This window comes from Melanotaenia boesemani, chromosome 22, assembly GCF_017639745.1.
Source record: "Melanotaenia boesemani isolate fMelBoe1 chromosome 22, fMelBoe1.pri, whole genome shotgun sequence".
NCBI lineage: Eukaryota > Metazoa > Chordata > Actinopteri > Atheriniformes > Melanotaeniidae > Melanotaenia > Melanotaenia boesemani.
In genome coordinates, this window is record NC_055703.1 from 1,096,841 (window position 1) to 1,119,070 (window position 22,230).

Genomic DNA, 22,230 nt, shown 5'->3' on the forward strand with positions numbered 1-22,230 from the left:
ACTTGACACATTTTGATTGATGGTGGAGGGAGAGTGAGTTCTGGCCTTTTCCTTCACGGCTTCTAGTGTTTAGCACCCACAGCATTCCAGCTAAACATGATTAAGATTCTGCGGCGCTGCAGAGCAGAAGTCCGCTGATTGAAGAACCAGATGTTAGAAATGCTAAACAAGATGGCTCCGCTGTTTGACAGACATCAGTGTCAGAATTCTTTTTGCACTTCGTCAAGACGTCAGCAAACATCCTGCGGGGATACAGCAAGAACAATGTCTGCATTTTTCTCAGCCGTTTCAGTGTGTCGACACCTTTTTTCCTCCATTCTCACTCTGAGTGGTCAGGAAAGGAATAACTTATGAATATATGCAGGAATGTACACAACTCCTTACCCATACAATAGAGGACGGACAGCGAGGGGCTGAAAGCAGAGCTCACACTGTTCTCACAGCTCTGACTTTTAATGGACTCTATGCTAAACTGCGAGCATCATGCAGACTGACAACAGATAGAGATTTTCTTGTATGTAATAGGGCTGTATTAAGACAACCCTGTGTTTAGGCATGTAAGCAATAGATCACTAACAAATCTGCAATATGGGTGTAAAGGTTGTCTGTAAAATCTTGAAATCCATTCTGAAACTCAGTCAGCTAGTAAAGAGCTATAGGGATTTTTGTAACATGATCCCACCTCCCAAAGAGTTGGTTTAAAGCCTAGCAGCAGCGTGCAGTTCTGCAGAGCCCTGTTAGAGAAGAGACAACACAAAGCTATACAAGCTAACATTATCGGGGTCAGTAAGCACAGTTAAGCTGAGTAATTACAGCTGCATTATGCAGGATCTCCTTCCAATTTAAATGCTGAAATGTACAAACTGTGACTAGACCGTGGAGTGAAAATCACAGAAAACAGTTTAACCCTGTTAACTGTTTAGCTCTGTTGTAAAGTCATGGTGTGATCAAAGCAACTCCAAATGTCAGCATGGAAACTCTTCAGGGAGTTTAGCTATCCATACGCAGAGACGGAGCAGTACCTCCAGAAATCGCTGGGGCAGTGCTGAGCAGAATAGCTGACCAGTGAAACAAACCAGAGAAGAAGAAGAGGACCAGAAAGTGGAAAAAACGCAGAAGAAGAAAGAAGAAGAGCACAACTGTAGAAATTGCTCGAGCTTTTGAAGAAAGACTTTATGTGTTTAGGGCGTTTTGGGCGGTTGGAAACAACTTTATAGCGACATCTGAAACTGACGTTGGAATACAGGAGTGAACGCTGAACTCAGCACTGCCCGCTAGTGGAGGAACTGCCTTGGCAACCAAAACACACATGGAAGCATGAGGGCGGCGACGCATGACAACGTTTGAAAAGGACGTTGCTGTTTACGTACGTAAGAGCAGAAATGAGCCTTTAACTGGAGCAAACTGTGGGTTCTTGGAAATTCTGAATCTTCTTTAAGGTTGGGGGAAAGTCGTGAGGGACAGATGGAAATAAACCGACTGATGCTTGATGCTGAGACTTTTTTTTTGTACCTGGAAAAAGTCAAATTCCAAACTAATTCAGTCACTCACAAATTTCAGAGTGAAAGATTTTCTCTCCTGTACAGCAGCTGTCCCAGCCCGACAAACTGGTAAAGGAGGACATTTTGTGCCGAGCTCCTCCTCCTCTGGGGGGCTGATAGGGGTTCTATAGAATTCAAGGATTAGGGCGACACTAACAATAAAGATGGACACCAAGTGAAAACAATTAGCTTGCATCTGTGATGATTTTACTCACCAAATTTCAGAGGCTAAGGTCAATATTTAGGGTCAAGCTGAAATAATGCTCATGATTCATGAAGTAATAAAGGTTGGTACTTAAGCTTGGGGTCAGTACATTACCTAATGCTGATAATATTGTCTTCGTGTAATTTCCAGGTCATAAAAGCAATAGAGGAAGGCTACCGTCTTCCAGCACCCATGGACTGTCCACCAGGCTTACATCAGCTAATGCTGGACTGCTGGCAGAAGGACAGAGCCGAACGCCCCAAATTCGACCAGATAGTCGGCGTCCTCGACAAGATGATCCGCAATCCTAACACCTTGAAAACCCCAGTGGGAACATGCACAAGGTAAGTAAAGACAACCTCAGAGGAATCTCTTCATGTGTGGCCTTTTCCTGCTAATATTTCTGTGCATTAATAGATCATCTGGAATGTTCCACAGCTGAGTTATCCTCTATAGTTCAAAGATGAAAGATAATTCCTGGGAAATCGATTCCCCACAGCCAGCTCTGTATGGCTGCATGGTCAATAAGAGAACTTTTAAATCAATCTCTATAATGAGTTGCTATTACTTTAGAGTGCAGAGGGACCGCCAGCCCTCACTGTGACATCTGTCAGGATTTCTATTTGCAGTCAGAACATACTTTTCTGAGGTGAGATGGAAGTTGGAGGTTCTAGCTGGTTAAAAAGCCCGTTATTATTCAGAGGCATGCATTTAGAAATGTATTCACATCCAAAAGATATTGACAAAAATATTTTCTAGAAGCGGAGGCTGAAATGCTGCATCTATTTATGAGTTTCTTTTGGACTGAAGCCTCCAATCAACACGTTCTTTTCTCCTTGCAATTTCTGGCACTGCTGGACGTCTTTGGTGGGCGCCTTGTCTCTTCTGTTGCTTGATTGTGTTTTCAGTGGAACGCTTCCTTTTCACATAAGACATAAACGTCTATCTGTGCTCATCCTGCAGGCCAATTAGCCCACTGTTAGATCAGAGTACACCAGACTTCACCGCTTTCCGCTCGGTGGGAGAGTGGCTGGACGCCATCAAGATGGAGCGATACAGAGACAACTTCACAGCAGCCGGCTACAGCTCTTTGGAGTCTGTGGCCAGGATGTCAATAGAGTAAGTAGATGTGAAACCCTCAGGGGTCAAATTATCAGTAACCAACATTTAACCAACAACATTCAGTTTTTAATGTCACTTCTCTTCTTTTCATCTGCGTGACTCAACAAATCCATTTTTATGTTCAGGTGTTTCTAAACGTCCCAAAAAATGGTTTCATACTTTATTTACCAAAACTGATCTGAACAGCTGATTTTTTAATCACTGCATCTGATTAGAAACAGTTTATTCTGATAACATGACATTGTCTCATTTATCTGTTGTCTTTGTTAATTCAACACAGATTCTATTAGATTTATTTATTTGAGGAACTTTGATGTTTTCAGTATTTTTTACATCAGACGTGGAAGTTTGCAGCTTTTTATGTTAAAACAACTGTAAAATAATACAGAAAAACTGAAATATTAGTTTGTTTTTGCTTTTTTACAGATGAGAATAAATTAATCATGTTTAATATTTAATGTATTCTCATCTGAATAAATCTGTTTCATTAACATCCGGCTTCTTGAAACACCTCAAGTTTAAATCAATTTCCAAAAGAAAATGAAAATAAGATATCTTCGTGTTTTTCGTTATGCTTTAGATCAAATGACAATTTTAAAGTATAATGTTAAAATGTGTATACGTGCACTGACTGATGTTGTATCCCGTCCTGCAGGGATGTGATGAGCTTGGGAATCACACTAGTGGGCCACCAGAAAAAGATCATGAGCAGCATACAGACTATGAGAGCCCAGATGCTGCATCTTCACGGTACGGGCATCCAGGTGTGACGAGCTGCCGCCTCCGTCAGGTCAACAACAAACATGGACTTTATCAGGAGCAGCGCCGTAACCACGAGAAAGGGACATCTGTGGTGTCTGACTCCTACTGCTGCGTCTGGAGCGAAATCATTCCTTGTTCCTCGGCGAAGGATGGAGCTCCGTCTCTTAAAGGGCACTAAAGAGAGGAAATAGACAAGAAGCAGCAAGAAAAAACTACCTGGATGAGACGACTTTTAGCTCTTACAAACTCAACCACATATCAAAGAGCGCATTTGAACGGAGTTTGACGCTCTTGTTTCTTTATCTTAATGAAAGATTTAAATGCAGACCGTGGTGATGGATTTCCTTTAGGAAGAAGAAAACTTGTCTAGTTGCGGTGGTTTCACTTGTTTCTTTTCGTAAACTGGTCATTTTCTTTCTGTGTGCCGCGTGACGTGTGGCGGCACGTTTAAAACAGGGTAACTCATATCCAAACACAGAGGTGCAGATTTCAAGGTATTATTATTTGTGCTGAGTCATGCTAGAACAGTTTCTTTTCTTCTTTCCTTTTTCCTTCATGTGTTGTTGAAGTGAAAGTGAAACCCTCACATGCTTTCCACCGAGGACTTTACAAGTAAGAACAATACAGAAGAAATCCAGGAGGAAAATTCTTCTAATCACCTGATTTTTTATATGTCAGAGTAGCAATATTCTTTGTGTTAGTGGTCACTACAGGAAGGGTTTTGGGTGGTTGCTTAGAATGTGTGAGCACAGTTAAAAGATTGTATTGAAACTGCAGCCACTGTATGTTGTTTTGCCCTCATTCTGCCTAAAATCTTGCACACAGGTTTGTTTTGGTGCATTGTTTAGTTGCAAATGCTGTTTAAGGGTGGATCCCAGAAACAAGTAGATGTAATACTGCCTTAATAATGTTTGGATTTAGTATTGTCACTATTTTATTGCAGTGGTAATGCTTTCTATGGCTCATTTAAGTTTTGTTTTGTTTTCCTTGCAGTGTGATGTCCTTTTACCTGAAACTTGATCTGGTGTGCTCAGACTCAGTTTAATGTCAGGAATGACACAGACAGGAAGAGATGGACTTAAATGAGCAATAATTACCAGGGAGAAACGGTCCTCACCTGAGATTTCTTTTCTAAGGTGCTAGGTAGACATGCATGTGCGTGCTGAACGCAGACAAACCCTTTGGAAAGATTCAGCTGGTGCCAGGAGAGGAAAGGGATGTACCTCTTTGACCTGAAACAGTTTGGTTCGTGCTCAGAAAACTGCCGTGCCAAGTCATCAAATGAAATAATCATGTCGTATTTGGCCACTCTGATATGCTAAACATTTGATGAAAATCTAACATGGCGTGGAAATGCTGAGTTGAGCGGCTGCACAGATGAAAGCAGGACCATTTGAAACTCTAGAAAGGGGCCAATCAGCCATGCTGACATCATCCTCTGACACCTCGCACCACCCGGAAATCAAAGAGCCCCTTCAGGGTTTGGGTTTGAAAGTGGCGGACCAGAGGATGGAGCCAGCATCAAACGGCCATGTTAAATCGCTCCGTCCCTGCTCTGCAGGAAGTCATGCAGCTCCCTTGTTTATTCATGCATCTCTGCTGCTCATCCCTCACGGCCGCAGATGTGACGGAACATGCATTAAAACGTTTCTAAGATCGCTGCTCTTTTCTTCCATGACTTCTTATGGGGAACAGAGATGAGGGAGCTTTGCAGAAGATGTGCTAAACGCCAATAAACCTCTTTGGTGCCATCTGCCTCCACCTCAAGGAAAAAACGTGTTTTATTTCAGTTTTCTTTGATAATAAAATTCATTTTCTGAGCTGTTATGGAAATGAAAGTGGAGCTCACAGAAGAAAACTATTGTTACTTCCTCCACTGCGGTCGTAAGCTGAGGCACATCTGTGTTTTCAAAGCTGTAGTCTTTTTCTTAAAGGTTTCTTCTTTTTCACCTCCAATGCATGAAGTGTAACCGCATCAGTAAACAGCTGTAAAACCTTCTGAAGCTCTTTTCTCTCCGCGACTACAACCATGTTCAGCCAGAAGCACCAAGAACACGACTCTTACTCGGGTTTGACTCTGTCCACATGAAACCGCTGAATAAAAATGTAAGCATTGTTCCAGAGCAGATGAAGAAGATGCTAAAAAAATGAAGAAATGTTTTACTAACGAGGATGCATGCCCTTTTTACAGCTAGCTTCATGTGGACACACACTTACTGTAGATCCATTTTTATTGTGGGACTCACCTTTGTAAAGAGACACCAGGAATTAGCCGTGAGCAAATCTCTTTGTCACCCTTTTATCCGAACAGCCGAGCTCAGCAGTTGGGCCGTGGCCAGAGCTTTGAATTGAATACAGACGTGAAGTCATTCAGTCAGCACAAAACTCCCCATTTCCCAGGCAGCACCCGTCCCTCGCCCCCAACTCCTCAGACCACGCTCTGATTTTAAACCAGGCCCCAAGCTGAGGCCCCTCACTCCCTGGGGTACCAAGCCCCTTCTCCCTTCTTTATGTAAGTATTTGTTTCATCCTGTGCAGGGGAGGCAGCAGTTCAAGCCAAATTGAGATTAACGCCAGGGTACAATCGATTCAGCATCCGAATCACCTGCAGCTCTCCTCCGACACGAGCCGCTTCACTGTTTCCGCTTCTTTCACCCCGATTCTTCAGGTTCCTCAGCTCTGGAATAGGAACGTCTGTTGTGACTCTGTTTCAACAAAAAAAGAAGAAAAAACAGAAAGTGCAGGTTGTAGAGAGTTGATTAAAATTCGGACGTTATTTTTAGTGGTATGGCTTCGGCAGGGTTCTGGGTGATTCCAAAGACAGCCGCACTGTCGACTCGGTCAGAGAGAGCTGAGGTCTGAGGGTCTTTGTATATGTTCTACCTGTAAAACTTGTACATTTTATTTATATTGTTTTTTTACACATATTACTCAGTAGAGAGCTCTGAATACATTGAAAATGCACTATATTTTTCTATCTCGCAGATGAATTATTGTCCCCCACCAGATTCAGTTGTACATAATTTTTCATTTAGGACCAAAGACAGCTGATAGATTTCCATCTTACTTTCAACCTGTTTTCACTTTGCCTTTAGTTTGTTGTACATTAATACAAATTGTTGATCTATTATTTATTTTTCTGTGATGAAAGTATTGACAATATTCACTGGTCAGAAGTCTTTTCCCCACAGCAGAACTGTAAGATCATTTACTTGGATAGTTTCTTGTTACATAGACAATTCCTTTTTGCTTTGTAACCTTTGTAATAGACTGTACATATATTTTTGGAAATATAATACAATCTCTAGAATTTGTGCTTTTCATTTGTTCTTTTCATCTACTTTTTCGTACCCTGGTTCGTGTTTTCTGAGTGCCTTTTCCTTTTGTCTAATCTAAGTCATGATATTGGGATCAGATGCGTTTTGGTTTCATTCACTGAAAACACATTTTATGTTGGACCTTCTGGTCTGCTGGTTCTTGGAAACAAAGGTTAAGGATGCTGTAATCAGACACGAGGCTTCACACCCTGAGCAAGCATGCAGAGGGTTTAATGACTGAAATCATTTCCAAACTCTATAAACATGAAGCTGCGATGCAGCCATCTGCTCTGTAAATGGCACTTTGCAAACACGTAACAATGACACCTTTCCACATGTTTCAGGTGGAATAACTTGTTAAAACCACTATTTTGTATTTATTGATCAATATTTTACAATGTAATTAAATTTAAAGGGAAACTAAATCAAATATTTGGGACAGTATACACAGATAAGATTTATAGCTACAGGAACCACAGTCTTTTTAAAATCTTTGTTTTTCTTCCAGAATTCTTATTTTCTAGCATATCGGTCCACACCAGCTATAATGGCGTAAGGTCAAAGATCAGTAATGGATATGGGGGCATCTAACCTGAGCTTAAGGATTTAGAATATTCAATAAATATCAGTTTTTGATAGAAGTGGTTCAAGTTACATTGTGTTTATTACATGCGCTATAGGAGTGGTTCTCAACATGGGGTTCCCAACCCTTAGGGGGTCCTTAAAAAGCACACACGGAATCTATCTGTCTGTCTGTCTGTCCGTCCGTCGTCCGTCCGTCCTGTATATATATATATCACAGTGTTTTAAGACAGTGAGGCTTGTGTGTTTGGATGAAGTTACACGACTGTAGTCATGCTTAAAAACTGGTTTGTACTTGCATGCAGCCAGGATTTACTTCCAAACACTCCTCCAAACTTCCCCTGTTCTGGATTTAAATCCTCTAGAAATGCCAACGCCTAAGAAGAGATTTAATGGATTTTTCTGATCGCATGTTTAAACATTTCCAGTATTTATTTTAGTCCATCAGGGACTCTCCTTCCAGCTCTACTGTCTCTGTGAAGTTTGACTCCTTTCCATATTCAGCCTTATTTGCAGAGTTATGGCAGTAAGACTGCACATATGGAGCAGAGATATGGTGTTTGGTCTGAAGATGGATACTTGACAGAGGAAAACTGAGGCGCTTTTAATCTTTTATCAAACATGATTCACTTTGCTTCTTCTTAGATTTTTTTTTTTCTGTCAAAAAATCATAGAAGATGATAAATGGCTTGTCAAGCTAAAGCAAGAAAGTGAAAGTCACCAAAATTACCACTGACATTTGGAAATAATGAGCCAGAGGAAACCTTCTCCAACAACTAACAGACTTACAAAAACACTAAATAACAGAACAAACTATGAGCCCAAATTATGTGAGAAGGTCACAAAGCTCAAGCGCAGCTGCTAAATAGGCTTTTTATTCAGTCAACACTGTTTACTACAAATTAAAAGTTTATTTAAGACAAACACCCCCCCCCCCCCAAAAAAAAGAAAAAAAAAAAAAAGAAAATTGCAAATAAATGGAATTTTCCATCCATCCAGTGTTATGAGAGTAGTCTGATTTATTCACAGTGATCAGCAGCAGTGGCGATTACTTTGCAGCATCCATTAAATCAACTATCATCCTGTTGAGTGTGGCAGGGCACTGGAGCCCTTCCCAGCTGACACTGGATGAGCAGCAAGCTGCCGTCCATTGTGGGGATATGAGAGCAGCAGCTATGCACACTCACAGGTACATCCAAATTAAAATCCCCAATCAAACTAAATTGCATGTCTGTGGACATTGTGTGTGTGTGTGTGTGTGTGTGTGTGTGTGTGTGTGTGTGTGTGTGTGTGTGTGTGTGTTGTGTGGGGGTGAAAGCCCATTATCCATAGGAAACTGAAGCAGACACAAGGAGAAAATGCAAAAAAAAAATTTCATCACAATATCAACAAGCACAACATCAAATCTGCATGTGTGAGACTGTAAAAACAATTCCTTTTTCATGGCAGATATTTTGATAGAAATGGTAGGACTAGTGTGCTAATGAGGGCTGCATCCTGTCTGGAGGAAGTGGTGTTTTGCACATTTAACAGCTAAGCAGCATGTACTCACTCAACACAATAATACTGAAGGATTTCTTCACACACTGCATGTCGTGGGCTACATGGCGGTGTGGTGAGAAGCACTCTAAATTCTCCCTATGAGTGAGTGTAAGTGGTTGTTTGTCTCTCTGTGCTGGTCCTGCAAAGGACAGGTGACCAGTCCAGGTGGACCTGCCTCTCGCCTGATAATTGCTGGGATAGGTGGACTAAGTGGTAGAGAAAATTAATTGATTGCATGTCATGTCATGTCATGTCTAAATCTCAGTATTCATCCAAATTAATGTATATTGAATGTTTTCTAATATTGTGCCGCCCCAAAGCAAAACAATCAAAAAAGCAAACAACAGGTTTGACCCCGTCTGTGTTCACTGACGCTTTAAGCTGAGAATATACTTACTTTTTGTCTTCGCATACCCAACCAGCTCTGGCATGAATGTAGGATGTGAACAAAACAATAAACATGACGACAGTAGGTTAGTGTTTGGTGTTTAGTAATTTCAGACTTGGTCAACAAGCTGGTCTATAAAACATCCATCCATCCATCCATCCATCCATCCATCATCCATCATCCATCCATCCATTCATCATCCATCCATCCATCCATCCATCCATCCATCATCCATCCATCCATCCATCCATCCATCCATCCATCCATCCATCCATCCATCCATCCATCCATCCATCATCCATCCATCCATTCATCATCCATCCATCCATCCATCCATCCATCCATCATCCATCCATCCATTCATCATCCATCCATCCATCATTCATCCATCCATCCATCCATCCATCCATCCATCCATCCATCCATCCATGCATCCATCATCCATCATCCATCCATCCATCCATCCATCCATCCATCCATCCATCCATCATTCATCATCCATCATCCATCCATCTATCATCCATCCATCCATCCATCCATCCATCCATCCATCCATCATCCATCCATCCATCCATCCATCCATTCATCCATCCATCCATCATCCATCATCCATCATCCATCCATCCATCCATCCATCATCCATCCATCCATCCATCCATCCATCATTCATCATCCATCCATCCATCCATCCATCATTCATCATCCATCCATCCATCCATCCATCATCCATTTGTGCATAACTAATTTGAACTACAATCAGCCATACAGTCATAACAGCAGTTTTGGGCACCGTACTTTAAACAAGTAATTATTATAGTTACTAGTTACTTCTTGCAAAAAGTAACAGCATTAGTAACGGAATTACAATATTATAATGGTAATTACTCAGAAAAGTAACTATTTCATTACTTTTTAAAAAATGTTCCCAAATATGTTCCCTTTCCTATGGAATGTCAAATTCATCTGCATGCTTATTTATTCATAATAAAACTGAATATTAGATCTGACTAATGAATGAAATGGAAACCTACTGGAAAAAATTGCTAACAGAAAAATCATGGACACTAATCTTAGGCTGCTGGATGTTACATTTCCATCTCCTCCTCAGGAGGAGCTTCACCTGATTCTACCTGCTTCTAAAAACTTTGTTTCTGGTCGTGATGAAAATTTCTATTTTTTCTGAGAGAAAACTGATGTCTGTGGTTCCAGATTAAAACGCTTCCTGTGTTCTCTGGACTCACTGTTGCTGCATCTCCTGGTCGTTTCTGTGTGTGACTGCTCATGCCAACTGGGTCTGCTCCTTTAGTGTCAGCTGGGCGGTGACCCGAGGACGAGTGGGTCTGCTCCTTTACCGTCAGCCAGTCGGTGATCCGGGAAGAAGTGATGGCGAGTGGTGAGGAGGAAAGCGTTTGCCAGTGGAAAGACTCTTTACCAAAACAAAAGAGGCATGAGTCTGTCAGGGTGAAATTGATCATAAAAATGATAAATAGAAAAATAATTTGTACACATTTTTTTCAGGTTGTAGTTTGCAAAGTGCAACAGTGTCGATTAGAGGCCTCTGAAAATATGAGTACAATTATTTGGACTGGAACAGAACTTTTGCTGCCTGGAGATGCTAAAAGAATCAAAAAGAATCAGCAGAAGTTGTTTGAAGAATCACAATAAGATGAAGTTATCTACTGAAGAAATAAGAGCTGCACATCAACATTATCAGGTTGGAACATTTTCTAAGACGGATTTTTTGTTCCACCCATGTAGTTAAAAGAGGTATTCTTGCCGAACAAGCCGTTGGATCTGAGTGGGTCATCCGGCTGATTGCATAGTTTAAATAGAGTGAAAACTCTGTGATTAAAAAGTGCAGACCCACTTTGCTTGCATGCAACACATCACGGCAACTATTCTACTCAAACGTTGAGTTTAATGTCCACTTTCAGTCATACCACTCATGTTACGACCCCTGTTAATTCTAAAGGTGCAAAGGGGTCATTCCCAAAACAAGTCGGACACTTATAATAAAATCTATTTATTTACAATAAAGTAAATAGCACAATACAACCAAGGAGTCGGACCTTCAGTAACAACCAAGGAAGCAAAAAGGTAACCAAAAGTATCCGTTAAATAAATGGAACAAACTCTGACCTAAACAAAAAAGCTCAACAAAAGTAAAACAAAACTCAACTTAAAGTGTCCTGGGACAGGTGAAAATGCCCACAATGGCAGTTTAACAGTATTTACAATAAACAGAAGAAATAATGAAACACAAAAGGGCGGAGTTATCCAGATAAAACAAACTCTCATGAACAGAGCAAAAGCAGTCAATCCCAAACCACAAACCACTTTCTGTAACCACAAAAGTCCCACACAGGCTAACTAACAAGTATGCAAACACAGAGTTCCCGTTCCAAGTGGCGAGCTGTGCTGCAATGTCACACAGCTGCCCGAATGTTGGTAACCCCATCCTTATGAAGCGACAGAGTCTTCCTGGTTGGCCAGCCACAGAGGAGCAGAACCGGCAGCGAGCAATCCTGGTGAAGGAGGGTAGGTTCCTAGCATGAGGTCCTTAGCCAATCAGGTCTCAAGCGAGGTCCATAGCCAATCACCTGTAAGCACTGGCACAGTTTTATTTACATACCAAATAACCAGCAGATAGGCCTGGGCCGTAACAACTCACCCAAAACCAAAACAATCTGATCTCACAATAGTAACGCGCTGTCAGTAATGTTTCATCCTCAGTAATGGTAGCGGCTTTGTAACCATGGAATACGTTAGTCATTAGTTAGATTACCTGTTACTGAAAAAAGTAACGCCGTTAGTTATGCCATTTATTTTAACGCCGTGACTCCCATCACTGCATAACAGTACATAGAACATAAAGATTATTTTCATGGTAGAGGCCTGAATTCATATGATGGATCTGAACATTTTTCTGTCATACAGTTCAGCCCAACGGACCGAATCTGGTGTACTTCTCAGTGACTTCAGTTTTCTTCACCTGTAGGTCCTTCAGCTCCCTTTCTTTGTCCCATGGTAATTCTTGAAGCATTCAGTGTGCAACTATGTTTTGCATATGTTCCTGGCATAGATCTCAGGAACTGATTCTCTTTGTCAAGTCAAGTCAAGTCAAAGAGGTTTATTTGTCACATGCACAGTTATACATAGTACAATTGTACAGTGAAACGTGTTTTCTGTACCTGCATCCTTTAAGAATAAAAAAGAATAAGCTAAATATTTATAAAATAGAATAAAAATAGAATAGTGTTGATTGGCCAGTGAGAGACTTGCTCATATCATATTACAGAAGACACAGTGCTACCAGCCTTTGAGGTCAATGGTCTCCTTAATAACAAATTTGTAAAAGATAATATTTAGTTACAAGTAGACTGTTGAGACCATATACAGATAGGTCCCCACCACTTCTTGGACCTGATGGTTATATTGTATTATGAAGCCTGTTGGCCATGGAGGTCTACACCTCCAGGTCTACAAATGCAGTGGCAACGAGTTCCATAACTGAAGAGCTGCCACTGCAAAAGCTAAGCTTACATCACATCCTTGGCACATCCAAGAGAAGCTGGTCAGCTGGCCTGTGTGACCGAAGGGGGAGTGGACATGCAACAGCTCAGAGAGGTTGGACGAGGCGAGGCCATTCAGCGTAAAAACAAATAAAACTATTTTAAAATGAATCCTAAAAAGGTGGCCAGTGCAGTGACGGTAAATCAGGAAAAATGTGCTCTGTCTTCCATGTACCTGTTAAAAGATGTGCAGCAGTGTTTTGCACCATCTACAGACGAGATAAAGATGACTGAGAGAGACCAACATAAAATGAGTGGCAGTAATCCAGCCGTGTTGTGATGAAAGCATAGATCACGGTCTTAAAATCTTTTCTTGAAAGGATATGTATGATCTTGGCCAGTTTTCTTAGCTGATGAAAGCTACTTTTTACCACTGCACTAACCTGCCTGTCTAAATTAAAATCACTTTTCACTTTTACGCCCAGATTGGTGACAGTTGGTTTGTGCCAGAGGGCCCAGATCAACAGTGGAGGATCCAATGGTTACACTAAGACCAAATAATAAAACCTCTCTTTCTTTATCTTTTAAAAGCAGAAAGTCAACCATGACTTCTTTGATGCACTGGATCAGCATTTCAAGGAATAGGAGTCCTTTTGTTTCAGAAGCATATAAACCTGGCTGTCATCAGCAAATAAATGAACAGCACTTGTGTTTCTAAAAATAGTACCCAGAGGAAGGAGTTATAAAGAAAAAAGCATTGAGCCTTACAGCTACCCACATGGCAGAGTAGCACTGTTTACCAAAAATCTTTGTCCTATGTTTATTTTAATATACTTTACTAACCTCTTCTTTGAAAGGTTTTAACCAGTTATCCTGTCCTCAAGGTGAATCCAGGAAGTAAACAGCTCTGGTCATCATTTACTGCATACATGTCAACCAAACACTGTATTCTTTCAATATTTACTCAGTTACATTTTTAGAGCCCTATAAACAAAAATATCTTTGATGGTCACTATTGTGACTGACTGCTGGCAATGCGGACCAAGCTCTGGCACCAGTCATACAGGGACCAGACGGCTCATTTAAGGGGGTCTGGTTCTCCATACTCCCAAAGTTCCCCCCACAGGAGTCCCCGGGGGACACAGTCAAACACCTTCTCCAAGACTGGTTGGCTGAACTCCCATGCCCCCTCCATGACCCTGCAGAGGGTAAAGAGCTGGTCCACTGCTCCACGGCCGGGACAGAAACCACATGGTTCGTCCTTAGTTCGAGGTTCGACTATTGCCTTGGCTTTACATCTGGTCACATTGGTCCCTACGCTGCCTCTACTGGTTACTCAGTATCTAAGGTATATTCTTGATCTTTGTGTTAATCACCGTGTCCTTAAAGAAAAGACCTTAACCCTTGTGTTAAAATATTTATATCATATACACATAAATCCAAACAGATATTTTATTTTGTTGTCTAGCTTTGACATTTACGAGTGCATTTCATAGAAAACTGTGTTGTTGAAAGAGCCGTGTTGTTTTGGGTAAATAGCTCAGAGAAACGGAGGTCACTTTTTTTTTTCTGTAGAAAAGACCCCCAGACTGTCATACACCACAGATATCCTACTAACCAACCTGCAGTCTAAACGTAGACTGATAGCTAGATGAGGAAAGGCCATGTGGTGTTGGACAGATTTCCAGGCCTGGTTTAGCCAGTTAGCATCCAAACCCCAGCATGTTGACTCTAAAAAACAAGACAAGGAGTCCATTCATTTAAAGGAAGCCAATGATGTATTCAGCTGTAATTTATTTACTCTCAGTTAAAAGTGTGTTTATTTCTTTGCTGACTGTTTTTATCCTTAAATCAGCTTTTGGACTTCAGTTCTTTTCCAATTTGCAGTAATTTCCCACAAAGGTTGACTTCTCTCCAAACTGAAAGAGTGTGAGGAGAACCAGGTGGGTAGAAATGCTCTCCCGGGGGTGACGATGATGATTTCTTCACTCTTCACTCCCTGCTGTGCTAAACTTGGTGTTGCTTTGAGAGCTGTGAAGTGGTAAAAGCCAAGATTCAAATCTCACTTTTGTACACATAATTAATTCCACATGAGTTGGCTGATTTTGTGCTTAGAAGAGAACTTGTTCAAACTCATCATCAGAGACCAAAGATCATTATTCATTTGTGCTAAATTTTACCTCTGAGGTATGAACACCTGCAGTTCTTGGCAAGTTGTAGTCAGAGAATTACATCAAGTTAGATTAATCATGAATATTTTTGCAATATTTAGAGCAAATACCACAGCTAATGATTCACTTAGAGTGATAAACTGCTTCTGTTTTTATTGCACAAACACATATTAACTTTCAGGAAATGATCAGCCAAACTGATTTATCAACAAATATGAATCCAGACGAAAGGTTAATGCAAAGGCTAGGAAGAGTTTGATCAGATATTAAATTAATTTGTACTTCAGTGTTGAGTTTCAGACTTTCTCTGACAGCTAACAGCTGGATCAGATGTCATCAGATGACATTTTCTAGCAAATTCCTCAACTTTTGACTTGGTCTTTTAGTAAAATGTGAAATAGGCCTGAGGTCACCGTACTTGACCATCTGGTGCTACTATAAAAATAATCTATTTATATTAACAGATTCTTTAATATAAACATATATAAAACTTTCTTTATCTAAACGGGATTTTTGGACTCAGATGGCCTTTTTCTGAGAGCTCAGTCACGGTAAGTAAGCTCACGGAAGTAAAACGGTGTTAGATGGTATTATTGCAGAAACCAAACCAAGCAGTAGCTAACACCGAAAGAGGATTAGAAGAGGAAATAAAGAGTAGCCCAGATTCTCACTTTAAACTCCAATTTTTCAGGAGAATGAGAACAATTTGATCTGGACATTTTCCACAATGCAGCACAGACATGTTTCACAACAGGAACCAGTCTGCTGGAGATGCTCTCACCGCTGGAAAAGTCAATGGGAACCTGCGTCTAATGTAGAAACATGATGCAGAAATGTCATTGTGGCAGTCACTGGATTTTCTCTGCTACATGTTGAGAATCGCATATGAGGCCCCTTGTTGTGTTGATATCAATGCATGTATCTGTATGTATCCAACAAAGCCAGAAGCAAACGTAAAGTAAACTTTCTACATGCTGTTTTTCTATATTGCATCCCACTATCAGAAAACCATGGCAGATAAGCTAACCGGCCTCAGCTCATGTGGTGTCTACCTTCACTTCCACTGTAACTCTCGTGTTTAGCTCTGTTGTTTAACAGGTGTGCCGTGCTGCAGGCAGAGAGCTTTTGTAGGCATCATAATGTAGAAACTAACTGTAAATCAGGCTGAGAATTTGTGACAAATTTGTTTTTGTGTTTACTTCAGAGAATACAAGATGCACTTTCTCCATAACACAGAAAATAATGTGGATATGACTGTCAAGAAAAATTAAGCTTTCAATTTCAAAATTTTCTAGAAAAATACATTTATTATCCACAGAGTTTTTATCATGTTTTTTTTTTTTTAGATACACTTTATAAATGCACACTTTTTTATTTAAAGGAGAAAACCTGGAAAGTACAACCCACAATTCTACAGTCCTGGACCTTGGTTGCTGGATTTCTGCTTCCATGATGCTCCAGATGTTGTGTACTGGTGAAAGGTCTGGACTGCAGGCAGGCCAGTTCAGCAGCCGGACTCTTCTCCTGTGAAGCCATGCTGCTGTCATGGATGCAGGATGTGGTTCAGCATCTTCTTGCTGAAATCTGCAAGGTCTTCCCTGAAAGAGACGTTGTCTGGATGGGAGCAGATGTTGCTCTAAAACCTCCATGTACTTTTCAGCATTGATGGAGCTTCACAGATGTGGAAGCTGCCCACGCCATAGGCACTAATGCAGCCCCATCCCATCAGAGATGCAGCTTTTCACCTGTCCACTGATAACAAGCTGGATGCTCCCTCTCCTCTTTAGTCTGCAGGACACGCCGTCCATGCTTTCCACAAACTACTTCATACTCTGCATGATGGAGCTTTAACCTGCATTTGTGGGTTTCAGGGTGAACTGTGTTCACAGACAGTGGTTTCTGGAAGTCCATGCAGTGGTTTCCAGTAGAGAATCATGTCTGATCACCAGCATCCAGCCTTGTCCCAGGCACACAGAGATTCCTCCTGTTTTTTTTTTTTTTTTTAATCTTTTGATGATATTATACAGATGGTTGGGTCTTTAAAGTCTTCACAATTTTATGCTGAGGAACATTTTTCTGAAATTGTTCCACAGTTTTAGACCCAGTTTGTCTCAGCTATCACTGATTCCAGTCAATGATAGTGAGACTCCTGTAGATTAGATTTCAGTTTCTAACTAATCACCTGCTTGTAATGCATAGCATATTGAATATTTATATTTCCAAGTAGAAAATGTCTTTATTTCTCTTTCGCATACTGATACTGCCACAGCCAAATAGAGGAAGCAGGCTGACTGCCAGAGGAAAATAACAGGGATGGAAATCATTTGTGTTTGGCCTTCTGCAATAATCCTGAGCCCAGCTTCACCATTATTACACTATCTGACATTTTCCATCTAATATAGAAGTCAAGCAGGAATATGGAGATGAATGGTTTTAAACCGTGTAAATTGATTAGAGGAGGAATGTGCACGCCTGGTCTACAAATAGTTTACCTGTTGATTAAAAAAAGATCATGACCCATTTAGAATACAAAGGCTTTGGTTTTCACAGTTGAGGTGTATTCTTTGGGGCAATATTAGCTGTATTTACAGATGCAACCACTTTGAGTTTTCACACCTCATCTGTCATTCCTGTCCTAAAGACAAACAGAGGTGGTTTCTGCAGAAATTGGCATTGTATGCTAAAAATGAAAGTTAGTGCTTCAAAAAAAAATGTAGCCATCAGGTTACCTGTATAAGTACAAACGTGTTTTCATCATGTTTGTTCTCATCATAAAGTGTTTGTTGCTGAGAGCAGAGAGGAGCCCAGTGCATCATGGGACATCCCCCAGCAGAGAGGAGCCCAGTGCATCATGGGATGTCCCCCAGCAGAGAGGAGCCCAGTGCATCATGGGACATCCCCCAGCAGAGACCTGCTATGAGATTTATCAGGAAGGGACACTTGAAGATGATCTAAAGGATATAAATTGATAAAAAGAAGACTTGGATAAAATGCCCTCATATCAAGTGTAAAAATTTGTCATTAAACACGTTCCTTTCAATCCAGCATGCTGGACTACAGACATGAAACAGTGGTAGAGCTGTTACTGTCATTACATACTGTATGAAATGACGTCAGTAAAGGTCTTTAAATAATGAAAAGAGCCCCTTGACTCACATTTCATCTTAAGAACTCTTCAGGTTCTTTATGCGCTGCATTAAAAATGATGAGGTGCTATAGCACAGAAATTACTTTGCTTTCATGTTCCACTTAATGTTGTGTGCAATCCCTATAAAAAGCCACTGAGGCTCTGAGTGTCTGATAAGGACTAAATAATCTAAAAATCAAACATTGTGTCTCCATTGTAATCGTCGCCCTGCTTCCATCATTAAGAGGGTAAACATATTTTGGCTCAGAGTACTTGCCTTTCCTCTAAGCTGCTCCTGCTCCTGTTTGGCAGATCAGGATGAATGGTTATGGCAGAGGTAAATCTGAAGTAAAAGTCAAAGCAACTTTTATGAAAAGATTAGCCAATGATGAGTAGAGAATTCTCATTTCAAGTCTGGTCAAAAACCACGTCACCATTCTGTCCACCTACACACTAGTTTGTTATGGGAGACATTTGAAGTTAATCATATAGTTCATACATGCACATCAGAAATGCACCACAATCATTTGCTGGTGGAAAATCTAAGGATTTGCACCATGCTGAAGGACAATGTGTTTCTTCAGGTTTTCTGACCTGACAACCTTTCATTATAAAACACACATTTATCTCACAGCTTTTTGTCCTGAAACTAGATTTAATTTTAAATTAGTTTTTCAGCATCAGTCAGATTTATCAAATGTCTGGACTCAGAGTTTCTGTGGATCCTTTTGGCTGATTCAGAGTGGCATGGGCCCTTTAAATTCGCATGGTCCTTTTTATGGCCAGGCCTGTGGCACCTTTCTGTATTAAGTATTTAAGGGGCAGTAAAATATGGTTCCCTTACACGGCCCTTGGTCCCCAGGGTAGATGATCAGTTTCACAGGCTGACAAATGCCTGCGTGGGAAAGGTTGATTGATTTGGCAGATACAATGGTTGCTTCAAAGACACGGCAGAGCAGAATGAGGGATGATGCTGTTGCCATTAGTTTACTGCTTGCTAAAAGTCACATTTTATGTTTCTTCCAAGCTCTGGAGAGGCTTGTTTTTTTAAAAAAAATCTTCATTTAATTTGATTTACTCAAATATGTACGGCTCCATCCATCCATCCATCCATCGAGCCGTCCGTCTGTCCGTCCATCCATCCATCCATCCATCCATCCATCCGTGCCCGGAACACCTCACCACAAAGGCGTCCAGGAGGCATCCTAACCAGATATCTGAGCCACCTCATCTGGCTCCTCTGGATGTGGAGAAGCAGCAGCTCTACTCTGAGCCCCTCCCAGATCACCAAGCTTCTCACACTATCTCTAAGGACCCTGTAGAGAAAACTCATTTCAACTGCTTTTATTCGCAATATAGTTTTTTCAGTCACTACCCACAGCTCGTGACCATAGGTGAAGGTAGGAACATAGATCGACTGGTAAATCCAGAGCTTTGCCTTTTGGCTCAGCTCCTTCCGCCCTTCCTTCGAGATATGAGCATAATTGTTGGAATGTTTTTAAATCCATGCCACCCGATGACATTAGAAATGTGGCCACTGAGTTTTTGTTTCTAAAAAAGCCAATGACATAGGGCTGTTGTCTATTATTAGGGTCTTGAGAATGGGCGTGGCAGTTAAAAAAAAACAAGCCCACGGAAACTGCTTCAAAATGTCCTCGAAAAAGTACAAGACAGTGTTGGGAGTAAGGTGTTACAAAATAGCTTCTACTGGAGAAAATGTGCTTCTACTGGGATAAATGTGCTTCTACGGGGATAAATATGCTTCTACTGGGATAAATGTACTTCTGTTGGGATAAATATGCTTCTACTTGGATAAATGTGCTTCTACTGGGATAAACATGCTTCAGCTGGGATGAATGTACTTCTCTTGGGATAAATATGCCTCTACTGGGATAAATATGCTTGTATTTGGATAAATATGCTTCTACTTGGATAACTGTGCTTCTACTGGGATAAATATGATTCTGTTGGGATAAATATGCTTCTACTTGGATAAATATGCTTCCACTCGTATAAATATGCTTCTACTGGGATAAATGTGTTTCTACTGAGATAAATGTGCTTCTGTTGGGATAATTTATTTATTTATTTATTTAGGACAATGCATATTAATCAACATATGAGCAAAAGCTTCACAGTAAATATGCCAGAATTAGCCACAAAAGCTAAATTGCATCTGTTGTCCTAAGGCAGGCACATTGAACAAACATTGACAAACATCTCATAAATATGCTTCCACTGGCATAAATATGCTTCTACTGGGATAAATATGTTTCAACTGGGATAGATGTGCTTCTACTGGGATAAATATGCTTTTATTGGGATAAATATGCTTCTACTGAGATAAATATGCTACTACTGGCATAAATATGCTTCTACTGGGATAAAGATGCTTCTATTGGGATAAATATGCTTCTACTGGGATAAATATACTTCTACTGGGATAAATGTGTTTCTAGTGGAATAAATATGCATCTACTGGGGTAAATATGTTTCTACTGAAATAAATATGCTTCTACTGGGATACATTTGTTTCAAATGGGATAAATATGCTTCTACTGGTATCAATATGCTTCTACTGGGATAAATATGCTTCTACTGGTATAAATATGCTTCTACTGAGATAAATATGCTTCTACTGGGATAAATGTGCTTCTACTGGGATGAAGATGCTTCAACTGGTATGAATGTACTTCTGTTGGGATACATTTACTTCTATTTAGATAAATATTATTCTATTGGGATAAATATGCTTCTACATGAATTAATATACTTCTGTTGGAATAAATATGCTTCTACTGGGACAAATGTGCTTCTACTGGGATAAATGTGCTTCTACTAGGATAAATATGCTTCTACTGGGATAAACATTGTTCAACTGGGATGAATGAGTTTCTACTGGGATAGGTATGCTACTACTGGGATAAATATGCTTCTACTGGGATAAATATTCTTCTACTGGGATATATATGCTTCTATTGGGATAAATATGCTTCTACTGAGATAAATATGCTTCTACTGGGATAAACATGCTTCAATTGGGATGAATGTGTTTCTACAAGGATAAATATGCTACTACTGGGATAAATATGCTTCTACTGGGATAAAGATACTTCAACTGGGATGAATATGTTTCTACTGGGATAAATATGCATCTACTGGGATAAATGTGTTTCTACTGGAATAAATATGCTACTACTGGGATAAATATGCTTCTACTGGAATAAATATGCTTCTATTGGGATAAATAAGCTTCTACTGGGATAAATATACGTCTACTGGGGCAAATGTGTTTCTACTGGGATAAATATGCTACTACTGGGATAAATATTCTTCAGCTGGGATGAATGTACTTCTGTTGGGATAAATATGCTTCTACTTGGATAAATCTCTTCTACTGGGATAAATATGCTTCTACTGGGATAAACATGCTTCAACTGGGATGAATGTACTTCTCTTGGGATAAATATGCTTCTACTGGGATAAATATGCTTCTATTTGGATAAATATGCCTCTACTTGGATAACTGTGCTTCTACTTGGATAAATATGCCTCTACTCGTAAAAATATGCTTCTACTGGGATAAATATGCTTCTACTGAGATAAATGTGCTTCTACTGGGATAAATATGCTTCTGCTTGTAAAAATGTGTTTCTACTGGGATAAATATGCTTCTACTGGGATAAAGTGGTTCAACTGGGATGAATGTGTTTCTACTGGGATAAATATGCATCTACTGGGATAAATATGCTTCTATTGGGATAAATATGCTTCTACTGGGATAAACATGCTTCAACTGGGATGAATATGTTCCTACTGGGACAAATATGCGTACACTGGGGTAAATGTGTTTCTACTGGGATAAATATACTAATACTGGGATAAATATGCTTCTGTTGGGATAATATCCATCTATTGGGATAAATATGCTTCTACTGGGATAAATATACATCTACTGGGA

General features: G+C 40.3%; 1 protein-coding gene across 4 annotated transcripts in view; it reads left to right on the forward strand.

The window, feature by feature from the left end:
• epha7 (eph receptor A7) overlaps positions 1-6,937 on the forward strand; it is a 96,285-nt gene extending 89,348 nt beyond the window's left edge. For all 4 annotated transcript variants that reach the window (XM_041976064.1, XM_041976065.1, XM_041976066.1 and 1 more), the window contains exons 15-17: positions 1,897-2,090; positions 2,710-2,865; positions 3,524-6,937. In XM_041976064.1, the coding sequence (XP_041831998.1) occupies positions 1,897-2,090; positions 2,710-2,865; positions 3,524-3,638 (465 nt within the window). In that variant the 3' untranslated portion in view covers positions 3,639-6,937. The remainder of the gene's footprint in view (positions 1-1,896; positions 2,091-2,709; positions 2,866-3,523) is intronic.
• The last annotated feature ends 15,293 nt before the right edge of the window (positions 6,938-22,230 follow it).